We start from the raw sequence: 15,906 nt of genomic DNA, 5'->3' as shown, positions 1-15,906 counted from the left end.
ATTGCTTAAGTTTTTAAGCTGTGTTAGTAGAAGAAAGAAGTCAAATATGAAGGTTGGCGGTGCTTTCATCAAAAATTCCTCCCACATCTGCTGTAGATTGACACTCTCAATAAACTGATAATTGCCCACTTAATTTGTTTTAAATAATTCTTAAATTTTGGGGATTTTTGAAGTAGACTTTAAGAAATCATTAGGAAATACTTGCATTGAGTGGAATCATTATCATTTGTTGTTTTCTTTTTGCCTTTTATTTTAGTTAATTAATTATTTATTTATTTAATTGATTGATTTCACAGAGACAGAGAGAGTCAGAGGGAGGGACAGACAGGGAGTGAGAAAGAGGAGAAGCATCAATTCTTCATTGCAGCACCTTAGTTGTTCATTGATTGTGTCTCATATGTTCCTTGATCAAGGGGGAAGGGCTACATCAAAGCAAGTGACCCCTTGCCCAAGCCAGTGACCATGGGATCATGTCTGTGATCCTACGCTAAAGCCAGTGATCCCGCGTTTGAAGCTGGTGAGCCCGAGCTCAAGCCAGTGACCTTTGGGTTTTGAACCTGAGCTCTCTGCGTCCCTGTTCAATGATCTATCCACTGCACCACCAGCTGGTCAGGCTGCCTTATAGTATTTATTTATTTATTTATTTATTTATTTATTTATTTATTTATGTATTTATGTATTTATTTAGTGTTGAAATTTTACTTTTTTTAGAGACACCATTTGCTTTTTTTATGGTAAGGAATCCAGTCTTTATGGAGACAATCTTCTCTACATTTTGACACCTGCTTAAATTTTCAGATGCCCCTCTCTCCATTGAACTGCTTGCGCTAGTTTTCATTAACAGGAAAACCAATGAATTCAGTCTGGCTTTTTACATTTTTAGACATTTATGGCTGTGGAGAGTAGTTCTTATTTATTCATAAAGTAAAATATGGTTTTTATGCATTTAAGCCATGTTGCATAACAGCAATTTAGCAAATTTCTGCATGAATATTTCATGCTAGAAACCTATGACTTTCTTTATTCCTGAAGAAATATTTGTTTTTTAAACCATCTTTTTAGATTTATGTTAATATGTTTTGCATCTATTATATGCAACTCATAGAAAAAAAGGAATTCCGATATCTTGCCAAATAAGCAAAATGAAGAAAATGATGATAGGAAGCCAACTGTCTCTGATACCCAACATGGATAGCTCTTGTACAATATTATCTGCTTTTTAGGTTTGATTAGGCCACGTTTTTATCAGCAGTGAACTATGAACTATGTGTTCCCAAACTGTACTGCTTGGATAAGAATCACTATCTATAACCTGTATATAGCATCCAAAGCCAAACATTCCAGACTGTGCTTTTATTAAAGAACATAAACTACTAACAATGATACAAAACAAAGTCTACGGGTTTAGCATCCTTATACTACAGTTCAAGTAAAAGTGATTTCTTTTTTAAACCACAAAGAAAATTGGAAAAGAGGTCAGAAACAAAACAGGACCAATTCTCCAAGTGTGATGTACTTCATGTTAAATGAATATAAATTATCTTCATTATATGAAATCAAATAGATCATAATTATACTTTGGATTTCCATTGTTCTTTCTAACATATTAAAATATATTGATACTTTAGTATCTCAGATACTCTTCAGTATCTCGCATGCTTAGCCAAGTCATAACAATGGAGTGTCTGAATTCAATGAGAGTGAACATCCATAATCTTGATAAAGTAATAAAATGTATATTTTGGTTTTATAATGTACAGAAAGGTTTTATCAATTAAGATTTTACCTTGACCCTGTGTATTTTGTAGTGTCATAGGCCTATAAAATGTTCTAAATTTATTTAATTGATTGCATTTAAACATAGAAAATATAGACAGGGATACATATAAAAGAGGAGAGGTTTGTTCATTTAGTTTTTAAAATAATATAAGCTCCTTCATTTATATGCTTATTTTTAGCACCATTACTGGGAGATATTCATGGGAAGAAACTTGTTTTGTTGCTGAAGGAAAATGGCTCAAATATTGGTCTTCAGTGGTTTATAAAGATCACACTGCTTTTACCTCATCTTCCTGAGAAACACAGATGATAGAATTCGGGCAATTTCTCCTGCTCGAGTCATTGAAAGTGCCAAATAGCATATTGTATTTTTCATGATTTCAATGACTAATTTTGATCATTACCCAGTAAAATGAATTTACCTATTTTACAGAAGTCATTGAATAATATGACCCTTTCAAAAAACATTTCAACATATTGTCTCTAATTCTGAAGCTGATTCAGCTTTCATGCAGGTCATAGAGAAATAATAATCAGAAATACTACTGCCTTAAGAATGGCCTTGAACATTTCAAAAGCCAGCTTCAGAGTTAAGACTCACATGAGCAGTCCCCTTCACATTCATGTTAGGTTGCATATACTTATTTACGGGGGAAAAAAATGTTGTGTGACACCTTGTGGAAAATCAGAACATTCCAGCTTATGATGTCATGTCAACAATTAAAAGGAAAAAAGATTAGGAAAACCTTGACATCTTTTCCCCCACTTGGATTCAGTACTTTGTAAATAGAGCTTCATTTTGAGAACTGTTTAGCTCAAGGCACATATTTGAAATGTTAGAGATAATGACAGATTTATTAGATTAACTTTTGCAGGGCTCTTTAAGTGTCTTAGATAATTACTAGCCATAGGAAGTCTGAATGGTTTTGCTTTCGCTTGTATTATTATGTGTATTACCTTGTAGGCCAGGGGTCACCAAACTACAGCCCTGAAGGCGGGCCGCATGCAGCCCCCTGAGGCCATTTATCCGGCCCCCGCTGCACTTCCAGAAGGGGCACCTCTTTCATTGGTGGTCAGTGAGAGGAGCATAGTTCCCATTGAAATACTGGTCAGTTTATTGATTTAAATTTACTTCTTCTTTATTTTAAATATTGTATTTGTTCCCGTTTTGTTTTTGTACTTTAAAATAAGATATGTGCAGTGTGCATAGGGATTTGTTCATAGTTTTTTTTTATAGTACAGCCCTCCAATGGTCTGAGGGACAGTGAACTGGCCCCCTGTGTAAAAAGTTTGGGGACCCCTGTTGTAGGCATTGATGTTTTGTCAAAAGAAGTATTAGAAGGTCTATATTTAGTGATGCTTCATTGATTTGTGTTTTTAAAGTGTGTGTGTGTGTGTGTGTGTGTGTGTGTGAGAGAGAGAGAGAGAGAGAGAGAGAGAGAGAAATCATATCTCTGTTTTCATCTTCCCCAAATGAAGAAAGAGGGTGAAAGTTCCTTTCTATTAATTTCCTGAATTTTGAAGAAACTATTCTCTCAGTTATCTATCTAATTTTAATTATTGATCTGTCATACTTTGATTACTCAAGTGAGCACCTTCAGAATACCTTCATTAAATCTACACATTGTATTTCTCCTTTCTTTTTTGTATGATTAATTTACCCTGTCTCTTTGTATACTTGCCTATTCATTCTGGATATAATGTCTTTTATCTTTTAATTTAATGTGTTGTTTTTACTAGATACTTACACCTGTTGTGCAGGAATAATTCTTAATTTCATTGCCAAAATATACCCTCTCTTTGACAATATATTATGTGGTTATCCTGTTATGGGTGAATACAATAAAATAACATAAAAGTAAAAATATGTAGATACATTTACTGTGAGAAAAGAACTGTACCTGAGATAGGGAGAATAATTTCTGTTTTGCCACTATCCTGGACCTGTTTTCTTACCTGCAAAATAAACACTTTTTATCTTTATTAAGTAAACTTTAAACTTTCTCTCAGTCTTAAAATATAAATTATCACACATAATTACATCTCTTTTGGGATTTAAACTGCTAAAGATTATGCTTGCACAAAAACAATAGTTGTAAGTAAAAAAGCTTAGATGGATATACTTGATTTAAGAGATGATTAGAATATCTGTGTGAATATTTGTTTTCCTTTATTTGGAGTTATGTACCTGTTGACCAAATATTTTTAGAAAAATATAAAATAAATTTGTTTATGTAACTGTTATTCTCTATGTGAGCAGTGAGTCATACACATAGAAACCTGAACCTTTAAGAAAAGTTCAGGCCACTCAATTTGAAAATAGAGTTATCTCCACAATGTTCAATTAAGAGTTAAATAAGATGTACTTTTTTTGTGTGTCATTATTTCTTTGAATGTCAATAAACCCTATAAAATTATGAATAGAAGGGCAATCTAAAAATAAACCTTCTCAATATTCTGTTTTATCATTAAGGTCTGATGGGAAAACTGTTAAAAATGGAATTTGGTTTATTAAAAAATTAAAGAGACAAAAGCTAGCATCACTTTTCAGTTTCTCAGATTACCTCATCACAGTATTTCTTTATGCTCTTTGCCTCTGGAATTTTTGTAACATAATTTGTAGAAGTGGAGAATGACCAAAAAAACCTGTATGGTAGACGTGAGAATACATTTGAATCCTAATTTATTTCTGATTTGTGTGTGGTCCAAGTCAAATCTTTTCTGGTATTTTTCAACTAAAGAATTCATAAAAGCGGAGGGTAGTGAATGCATACTTATGAGTCTTCTAACAACTAGCAAAAATACCCCATAATTTTGCTTTGCATTTTATAATAATATTTGTTTGAACAGAGAAATAATTATTTAAATTGGTTTTCCTTTAGTAATTTTATTCTTCAAAAAAATGCATCTTGTCTACTTTTTGTTTTGTATATCTTCAACATACTTTCTTGAAAGAGAAAGCATGGAGGTAGATCATCAACAACTCTGGAATTCTGATTCCATTCATTGTAAAATGACCTAGACTAAGAGAATAGTATATCTATTACCTTTTAACATAAATTATAAATTAGTAGCAACCCCCAAAATATGATGTGTTTTATTCATTATATGCCTGAGTATAGGATGAGAAAGACTTATATTGGGCGTTTTGAAAAGAGCAACAACAATAACTGTGTGTTTTGCTCTATGATGCTAAAGCACAGGGTACTAAAATGAATGGCTTTCACTTGCCAGAGGCTTTGTATTCAAACTGAGTTTGTGTCCAAATTATATTTTACTTCCTCGGCTTGCCATTTCTGCCCTAGTATCATATCCTAATGGTAGCATTCATTGAGTGGTTTTCATGAACTGTTCTAAGTGATTTCCATGTATGTGCTCACTTGATCCCCACAACAGTCTTATAAGGATATCCCATATTAAAGAGGAAGAACTGAAAGATGAAGAAGCTAAGCAATGTGACCCAGAAAACACAAAGTGAAGTGTTAGATCCAGTTGTAAGGTTTGCTAAATATAATCTTGGCATTTCCCCAATATTCTTACTGTCCAACATTATTGATATTTCTAGGAATTCAGCATTAGAGATTGAAATTTTCACCTCCTCAAACAGAGCAGGTAGCTAAAGTAAAGAATTATATAGCTGCTCTTGTTGTGTCCAGTGTGCTTGACAGTGCAATGCACAGCTGAGTGTAGCAGAACAGGTAGTGTCTGGCTTATAAATGACCCCCACACACAGAGAACATTCTCCCTTCCTCATGGTCTTTGACACATTCTGAACCCATGTTGCTGACTGTGCCTTCAAAGAATGATATAAATACACAATTAAAGCAGAACACACAAACACACAGGTACACCTGCACACACATATGCTTATACACTTCTGCAAAGAGAAGGAACGAGCTATGAGAGCAAAGTGCAGCAAGGGATGCTGGCAGTCTCCTATGAGACACCGGCTTTTTCGTTTCCTAGTATAAGTGTGTAAGCATGTGTGTGTGTAGATGTACATATGTGTTTGTGTGTTCTGCCTTAATTGTGTTTTTTTATCATCACTTTGCTTTTATGAAAATTTCACAAATCAGACAGCTAACTCACTTTGTAAATGATCTCATTTTGTAAAGAAGTGAGCTCTTTGGCCAAGAAGTTCATTAAAAAGTTTATTAAAGGTGCCTTATTTTTTTCTAGATTGTGAAACAATTATGGGTTTATTAAGTCACATGAATCTGGCTATAATTTAATCACAAAGTCTTCCTATATATTCATAAAACCACTTCTCTGTCTGGGAAGAAGGAGACTAGCTTCGTTCCTTCTCCACTTCCACTGTGTTATTGTTCCCAGTTGGTTGGACTTCAAATTAACACCAGAGTTAGTATTCTTAGTAAACTCAGCATTTTGCAGGTTTTCGCAAATTAAGCTAGAATTTGATTTACTATAAATTTTTAATGTAATAAAATATGATTTGAATTTCCAAAGCCAGAATAATGAATAAACTTATAAAACATAACTTGTTATTGTTGAAGATACATACATTGGGTATTTTTGATTGTATAGACCACTAGTGATGTTTGCTGTCTATCATAAAAATGACATCTTTTTCTTTTTATTGTTTTTGTTACTATTGTTGAGTTAACAAAATTCACATTAAAAAAATTTTCAGATAAGATTTATCTCTGAACAGGTTTTATGTCTTAATATTCCTAGATACCTGTCCTCTGATTTCAAGCCTAAAATAAATGTGAATTCAGCTGTACAGGTTTGTAATCTCTAGAAATTTAATCAAAACTATTCCAGTACCTGTCAATTTGCTATTTTGTTTTGACATTAAAGTATTGTGAATTAAATGATTTTCCTTTTCTCTGTAGCCATTGTCAAGGATAATAATGATTACATGGCTTTTATGTCTTCATGAATTTTTGGTAAGCATTGCAAGATTACAAAGTCTGCTCATTAAAGCAGTCTAGTAGTCAGCAGAAATATTACATAAAACCCAAATTGTATTGAAGATTTTTTCCACTTTGATTATAGTTCTGATAAAATAAATCAGTTCTTAGAATCTAACTTTGCATTACTTTTCTGGGTTAGAATACTGATTGAGAGCTAAATATTAAGAATAACTTTAATTTAATAGCTGTTCCCTATTGTAAAGCTTGGTTCAGTGACTCAGATTCCTGTGAGGAATGCACTGAAACCTGAGGTGTAGACATGGTACTTTGAACATATTATTTGAAACCAAGTGACAGGGTGTTATTTGCTATGCTACAATAAAACATGAACTGATTTTTCTTTCATTTAAAGAAACTGAAATAATATGGCAGAAAAATTCTATTGTGAACAATATAACAAAACAATAAAAGTATTTTCTTGCATTTGTGTATATGATACTGTCAGTTTTTATACAAGCTTCAATGACTGACATATATTATATAATTTGGATGGATTGATTCTTTGGCTTTGCACTTACAAAGAGGCATGAATACTCAATAACATATACATATACACACATACATATATGAAATATAACAGGTTTTCTTTTTTCTAATTTATTTTTAGGTTGTTTCATGGCAGGCTAGTAGTGAGATTTTACTCAATTTCTTTTTAGAGTTACTTGGCATTTAGCTTTCTCCCTTCCCACAGCATTTATCATCTTTTATTAAATAGAGTGTTTTTACTAACTGAATGTATCTCCCCCCTCCCGAAATTCATATGTTGAAAGGTAATCCTCAATGTGATAATATTAGGAGGTGGGGCCTTTTGGAGGTGATTACATCATCAGAATGGAGCCCTCTTGAATGGTATTAGTGGCCTTATAAAAGGGGTTTCCTTTCACCACGTCAAGACACAGGGAAAAGACAGCTTTCGTGAACCAGGAAGTAGCTCCTCTCCAGACACCTGATCTGCAGTTGCCTTGATCTAGGATAGTTTCTCAGCCTTCAGAATGGTGAGAAATAAATTTCTGTTGTGTATAAGCACCCATTCTATGGTAGTTTGTTATAGCAGCCCAGTGGACTAAGACAAATGTCTCACAGAAAAAAGGTAATTTGATGTATTATCATATAAAAGATGATTTGATGTATTATCATATAAAGCACCAAACATAGTGTATGTGTGTGTGTACACTAAATTAACATAAAATGAAATGTCTTTGGTAATCATGCATGTAACTATTGTTTATGTGCAATATCCTTTGGTGAAATTTAATATCATATTTCTTAAGGGAAATATGTTTCTGCTTTATTTTTTATTTAAATGAAAAAAAAATGTAGTCAGATGTCTCCTAGTAAGTGTATAAAATTGAGTATTTAATATTAGTGTAACTTTTTGCCTCAGAAGTGGAAAAATGTATCAGTATATGCTTTGAGATAATGCTGAGCAGCTGTGCATTTGAGTCATCTATCCATACTATCCACAGTCCAAACACTCATATGTGCATATTCATAGAGTCACACACTTTAATAGCCTGCTAGTATACATGGAAATTTTAAGCGAGGTTGTTATATAGATGTTACCAAAAATGTGATACTATACATAACAATCAAAAGTAATACAAACTGAAGAGAGAAGTCAACCATCTTTAAAAATATGCACAAAGAGTCTTTAATCTGCAGGTGTTTTAAAAATATAGTCTATTTCTAATTATTTGGAAACAAGTGGAATGGTCTTACAAACAGACACACACACTTTTTCTGGGTGATTTAAGTTGAGTTTTATGCTCAGCGTCAGTGGCATTCATTTTACTGGCATGTGTACTTGTTTCTTATGCCAAATTTAGTTTATTCCTGAACCATAATATAAAAGACAACATTGTAATTTAGTCACATTAATCCTGTTTTACTTTTCTAGAGTCTATTTTTTAACTTGTCACATTTTTGTATCTGGCTAGTTTATGTTTTGAAGTTTCTTTCTTGACAGTCTCTGTTAGAGACCTAGGGCTGCTGCAACAAACACCTAACAAGTGGGTGGCTTAAAATAACAGAAATTTATTCTCTCACAATTCTGGAAATTAAAAGTCCAAAATCAAGGTATCAGCCGGCCATGCTCTCTCACAGCTCTAGGAATGGATACTTCCTAGCCTCTTTCCGGTCTCTGGTGGTTGCTGGTTACCCTAGACACTCCCCTTTCAACTTTTATGGTCCCATTGTGTTCTCCTTGTGCGATTGTCTCTGTGTCTCTTGTTTCCCTTCTTTATGGACAGCAGTCATTGGATTAGCACACACACAAATACGTATTAACTTAAGTGACTTCATTTATGTAATTATATCTTCGAAGACCATATTTCTAAATAAGACCATAATCTTAATTTCAGATAAACATACATTTTGAGGGAGTACAATTCAACCCAGTCTATTCTCTTGACCCACAAATTCATGTCTGTATCACTTACAAAAACCATTAACCCCTCCCAACTTCATCCCAATGTCTGAACACTTTCCAGGATGAACTCTGAAGTCCCAAATCTCATCTAAATAATAAGTCAAAAAGTCTCAAATTTCACCACGTGAATCATGTGTTGGTCTGACTCTGACTATGGGTCCCTTCTAGGAAACGAGAAAGCAAGTCACCTGCTTTCAAAATACAATGGTGAAATAGGTGTAGGAGAGATCATTCTCATTCTGAAAAAGAGAAAATGCAAGGAATAAAGGGGTTACTAGTCTAAAAGAAGCTGGTAATGCAGCAGGGCAAATTTCAATAGATTTTTAAGGCCTGAGAGTAATTGTTTATGTCTTAACGCCCTTAATGTCTTTAATCTCAGTTGAACTTCTGGGGCAGTAACCTGCCTTTCCTGGTCCCTTTTTCCTTGGAGTCATTTTTCTTTCATTTCATCCCACCTCTGTCCCTCTCATTCCATGTTAACAGTGTTTCTGCTTGTGTAATTTTTCAATAATTTTGTTTTCCATGAATGTTGAGGGAATCCCCACCATTAGACAAGAGTATTCTCCACAAGACTTTTCTTGAAAACCCCATTTCTAATCCTGATACTTTTTGAGATGGTTGATTGGACCCCTAAGTCACATGCCTAATCATTATAGCAAACGACTGTCCCACACATTTTTGTCCTTGTTTCCAGAGCATGTTTATCGCATAGACAGAAAATTTTCCAAATCAAGTGCTGGTTCCTTTTTGTTTAAAAGCTCATTCCTCAATTAATCTCTTTCCTCTCACATTTTACTGTAACCAACGAAGAGAAACCCAGCTGCACATATCACTCTTTGAAAATCTCTTCAGCTAATTATTCAAGTTCATTGTTGGTAAGTACTGCTTCCCACCCAACAATTTATTTGACCAAGATTCCTGCCACTTTGTAACAAGGATTGCCTTGCAGTGTTCATTAAAATTTTCATCTGGGACCTTACGAGAAGGACCTTTTGCATTCTTATTTCTGTATATATTGTGTTCATGACGATATAGCTATAAATGTATTCTCTAAGATGACAGACACTTCTCTCTACAGCTGTTATTCTTTCTGAAACTGGAGCTGAATCACCTTTCACGTCCACATTTTTAAAATAATCTCCTCAAGGAAATTTAAGCTTTTTAAAATCATACATCTCAAAACTCTTCTACCTTACTCCCTTGACCCAATTCCAAAGTCACTGCCATATTTTTAGATATTTGTTGTGATAGCTCTTCAGTCCCTGGTAACAAAATCAGTATTGATTTTCTAGGACTTCTAGAACAAAAAACCATAAACTAGGTGGCTCCAGGGGAGGATTCTCCCTTGTCTCTAGCCGGCAATGCTAGACACCAGGTTCCGATCTCTGCTTCCTTCGCCACTTGGCGTTCTTCCTCGGACACTCTCTCTTTGTCTCAGTTTACTTTTATATAAGGACACCAGACTTTTGGAACAGGGTCCACTCTAATCCAATATGACCTCATTGTAAGTAGTTACATATGCAAGGACACTATTTTTTTTTTTTGTATTTTTCTGAAGCTGGAAACGGGGAGAGACAGTCAGACAGGTCCCACATTCGTCCGACCGGGATCCACCCGGCACACCCACCAGGGGCGATGCTCTGCCCCTCTGGGGGGGGGGGTCACTCTGCCGCGACCAGAGCCCCTCTAGCACCTGGGGCAGAGGCCAAGGAGCCATCCCCAGCGCCCGGGCCATCTTTGCTCCAATGGAGCCTTGGCTGCGGGAGGGGAAGAGAGAGACAGAGAGGAAGGAGGGGGTGGGGGTGGAGAAGCAAATGGGCGTTTCTCCTATGTGCCCTGGACGGGAATCGAACCCGGGTCCCCCACACGCCAGGCCAACGCTCTACCGCTGAGCCAACCGGCCAGGGCCTACTATTTTTAAATAAGATCATATTCTTTTGTTACGGAGGGACATGACTATTGGAGGAGACAATATCCAACTCGATGCACAACTTATGCTGTTTTACTTTGTTCTCTCCAATTTAGATGGGATATATTTTTCTGAAAAAAAAAAAGTTCTTTACCTTATGTGACTCTGGTTCTATTATTTTTAAAATATCTGGCATATTTTGACCATATGTAAAATATTTTAGGTATTGATCACTGAGTTTGAATTATTATCAAAAAAACGGAAAGTGACTTTTATATGGTAAAATGGTCAGTGGATAGAAACTTTTCAATTTCTGGTAGGCCTGAAAATTTAAGAGAATTGAGTTATATGCAAAAAAGACAATTGAGTCAGGTTAAGACAATAATAAATATAGGTTGTAGACTATGTAGCTTCCCTCATATATCTTTGGCATATACCAGATTATCTTTTTTGAACTTTAAATTGAGCATAGTAACAAGTTAACTGTCATATTAGTTATTCCTTTCCCCTAATATTCCGTATATTCTCTACTCTCTTTACTTTGTTAAATATCACAACAGGCATCATTTGAACATGTGCATGAGTCAGACCTATTTCAGGTGTTTCCATCTGTTGTGGGAATATACTTTACAAATAGGAGAGAAATGTACACAAATTAAACAAGAAGCCATGGGGGGAAAAATGAAAGAAACATCCGTAGGCCAACAATGTGGTAAAAAATGTTTGAATTGCCTGTTATTAACTACTTAACGTGTTTTACATTGGAATCCTGCATAATTACAATCCAGGGGAGAGACAAACAGCAGATGTTGAATGAAGGTTGAAAATTAGAAAGTGAGACCATTTAAAATATAAAACTACTTTTGCTCACTGACAGGCACTTTCTTTTTGGCAACACTTTTAGATAGCAATCGATTTCATATACACACTGCACATCTCAATAATATTAACACAAACAAAATGTTTTTTTAAGTCTAAGAAATTGATCAATTATACACATCTATAATACACCTAAGTTAGACATTCATAAAAAGCAAAAAAAAAAAAGTCACATTTCCTTCATTTCATATTACATAAATGTTTTATGTTGGGTAAAAATAGTAATTGTTACAGAAATATATGTATTTCCCATTACTAAAGTCAATATGCGTTTAAAAATTGAAGATTTCTAGTGATTGAGTAAATAAATAAATTAGGTGATTGAGTAAATAAATAAATTACAAAGAGTCTGTTGTTTCAAGTTCCAGGCAATATACATTTGTGTAACATTAAGATGCAGTAGATGTTTTACTTTGTAAATAAAAGCTTGTTTTCTAGGGATATTAAAAATAAACAATTTGCAACTTTAATTTTAGTGGCCTGTTTGTTTACATCTACCCACTATTGGGGAAAAGTTTATATTTTATTTGGGATATATGAATCCATCATTATCACGAGAGTATTTTTCCCATCGACTTGAGCATTCATGTAGTTACTTTGTACTGTTTCTATCTCTCTAAATAGAAATATTCTAAAACACTAATTTTCTTCCAATAAGACTAACTCTTATGTATCTGGGGAGATACCAAATAACTTTATCTTTTGGGGATTGGTCAAATCTAAAGAATTTTAATAAAAAAATTGAAATCAATAAAGGATTCATGATTCAATTGGCCCTTTTCTCCCACTTGATTTTTCTATTTGTTAACTAAAAATATTTTATTTTTCAAGCATTCCCGACTTTGCTTTCCTTTGCTATCCTCACCCTACACACCATCACAACTAGACTTCAGTCTGTTGATCTGCTTCCTAAAGGTGAGCAATTTCTTCATCTGTTAGCTTTCTCCTCTGTGATCCAAATTTTACTTGTTAGATTATGACACACAAAAATGGCTCTCTCTAAACATACCAATGTAGAACTTGTAGACTTTATTTTTTAAAGGAAAATATTATCATAAATAAATAATTTTTACTGTTTTGGTACTACTAATTTCAGGAAAAGCTGTGTGGTGTTGGGGGTTTGAAAAGATTGTTAAATATTCACTTATATCAGGGCTTTTCATATTTATTATTCTTAAAAGAGTTTTAAGTGACCTAATTCTTAATTATTTACTGTAAGAAATTTACCACTCACAGTAATTTCACTTTGGGAAGAGTGCAGGAAATGCTACGGAAATTATTGATGGAATGGAAGTGGGCTAATACAGGAAAGGGGACTGATTACTTTGGGGGCCATGTTAGTTGTGGGTGTAAAGCAACCTGCTTCAATGTTACAACCTGAAGAACTGTGTTTCACCTGAGGTACTAGGTCCCTAAATTATTCTTTTCTTTTGGACAGGCAATTACACTTCATATTAGATAAGTGTTGTTTTGTGGAAATATATTAAAGGCTTTTTACACATTACTTTGTAACATTTTTACACACAATTTTAATATGAATTCCTAAAGGCAGAGCAGAATGAAATTTATATAAATTGTAGTAGCTAGTGAAAATCAATATTAAAATCCCTGAACTTGATAAGTTTTGCCAATATAATTTAATCTCTAAGTGTGCTCTGGATGTGACTCAGACGCTCTGGGAAAATACATTGAAATTTGAAATAACTGGATGGATTAAGTTGAAAGGCAGGAAGAAATAGGTATCTATCTCAAGAGTGAAATTTTAGTTTACCACGTATTTTTCTGTCTGCCAACTATATTGCTCAACTCTTTGGGTCATTTGAATGTTTCAGAGATATTTATTTAATTACTAAGTTGTTTAATTTCTACATAAGGGAAACTAGCCTGTGGAGAACATTAGTATACCAGGTTGTTGCTGTGCTTGAAAAATACATGTGTATGTTATAGCAATCTGACAATCACTTTTACAATTATTTGTGTTGCTTTACTCATGCCAGAATAAAGAGAAGAGCTTGCATTAATTACTGTATGGAAATGAATGGAAACTGAAGAGAAAATACACACAAAGGCCTTAAATGACGTTAAAGTTAGGACAGTTATACTTGTTAGTGATTTGGAGGAGGGAGGTAGAAATTTTTACATGTGTGTGTGCATATAAAATATTCCTGTTACCTAAATTCAATAGTTGTAAGTTTATCTTCATTGAATTATAATCAGATGGGAAAAGGAGTTATTATACAGTTCTGTAGAAATTAAATTCAAGGATAACATTTATACCAATAAAGCATTTTAGCTTATTGAGTATAAATTTCTTTCTTTCTTTTTTTTCTTCATTTTTAATGAGAGGAGGTGAGGCAGAAGCAGACTCTTACATGTGCGCCCTGACTGAGATCCACTTGGCAAGCCCACTAGGGGGGATGCTTCTCCCATCTGGAGCCCTTGCTCCATTGCAACTGGAGCCATTTTTTAGTGCCTGAAAGTGAGACCATGGAGCCATCTTCAGCACCTAGGCCAACTCTCTTTAATTGAACCATGACTGCAAGAGATGAGGAAAAGAGAGAAAGAGAGAGAGAGAGAGATGGAAGTGAGAGGGGGAGAAGTGGAGAAGCAGATGGGCGCTTCTCCTGTGTGCCCTGATTGGGAATCAAACCCAGGACTTCCAATCGCCAGCTGACCCTCTACAACTGAGCCAACCAGCCAGGGCCTTAAGTACAAATTTTTTTTTACTTTAATTTATGGGTTCCTGAAAATATCTTTCTTGATCTGACATCCATTTTCTTCTCATGTACATGTATATGCTCCCAGGTACATGTATACATTTGTGCATGTACACATCTGTGCTTTACCAGTCTACCAACTCGAAACAAAAACCTAACTGGGAGCTGTGACTGAGCATCAAGAAACAGAGCTGTTATTGGCACTGTTGGCCTTTATTTTGGGGCCTACTAAATCGATCTAAGAGAATTTTGCCCTTTGGCAAAGCTTCTTCCATTCATTTTCATCTGGTATAGGAACGTGTGCTCTTATTATATGTACAATGGGTACTTATGTAAGGATATGCATGCTTGGTTTTTAGTTATATTTCTTTGTTGATAGTTATCTGATATTGGAAGTTATCATTTCAAAACTCATGTTTTCTTCCAAGTGTTGAGATAGTGAAGCTTGTGATTATTTTTCATTAATATATATACTATAATAAAATGCTTTGAATTTAGAACTCAATTATTAGCACTTACTCAAAGCAATATTTTACTGTTTTGTACATATATTTCTTTATTATTATACTAGAATTATTATGAATAATATAATCATTTTATGTATGCGTTATTAAATAATCCAAATAACTATCTTTTTGTTTAAATCACTTTTATCTCCCTAGCATATGGTTCATTTAGATACAACCCTTATGCTTATAGATAATAAGTAGATCAGAGTTAAATGTGTTAGACTATGAATATGTTTAATTTTACAACAAATCACTTATATTTTTAATCTTATACAAAACTATGTGCATATAACATTTTTAATAATAAAACAACCATACCAATAGATAGAAAGTTTCTATTTTCTACATAGTTTTAAAGTAATAATTTTTTCATTTTTTGATAATGCTTACCAAAATGAACATATTTATAGTAGTAATTACCTAGATAATTTTCTTTTGTGATCATGTATATTTTTTATCAATTCAATGAAAGAATATTAAATATTTTCATAGATATTTGCCACATTAAATAGTTAACTTTTATTCTACTTCTAGAGATAATAACCTTGCCTTCTAATATTAGATCATTTTAGATAAAGTCATACACTCATATGAACCTGAAAAATTAAAATAAGTCATGATAATTTAAGGTTAGAGTGACACTTTCTCAAGTTTAAATTACTTCTCTGTTGGATAGAAACTTTTTGATCCCAAATAAGTGTCCAATAACAGCTTACACGTTTTTCAGTTGACTCTAGTCCCATATCAG

At 33.9% G+C, this 15,906-nt stretch overlaps 1 protein-coding gene across 4 annotated transcripts in view; it reads left to right on the top strand.

Moving 5' to 3' along the window:
• Positions 1-15,906, top strand: part of PCDH17 (protocadherin 17) — a 94,479-nt gene that overhangs the window by 60,296 nt on the left and 18,277 nt on the right. For 2 of the 4 annotated variants that reach the window (XM_066380806.1, XM_066380805.1), the window contains exon 4: positions 12,764-12,847. The exons of 1 other annotated variant lie outside the window; for it this stretch is intronic. In XM_066380806.1, the coding sequence (XP_066236903.1) occupies positions 12,764-12,847 (84 nt within the window). Of the gene's footprint in view, positions 1-6,474; positions 6,527-12,763; positions 12,848-15,906 lie in introns of all 4 variants that reach the window. One more of the 4 variants, XM_066380809.1, reaches the window with a different exon arrangement.

This window comes from Saccopteryx leptura, chromosome 4 (genome assembly GCF_036850995.1).
Source record: "Saccopteryx leptura isolate mSacLep1 chromosome 4, mSacLep1_pri_phased_curated, whole genome shotgun sequence".
Taxonomy (NCBI): domain Eukaryota; kingdom Metazoa; phylum Chordata; class Mammalia; order Chiroptera; family Emballonuridae; genus Saccopteryx; species Saccopteryx leptura.
This window is presented reverse-complemented; position numbering and strand designations above follow the sequence as displayed.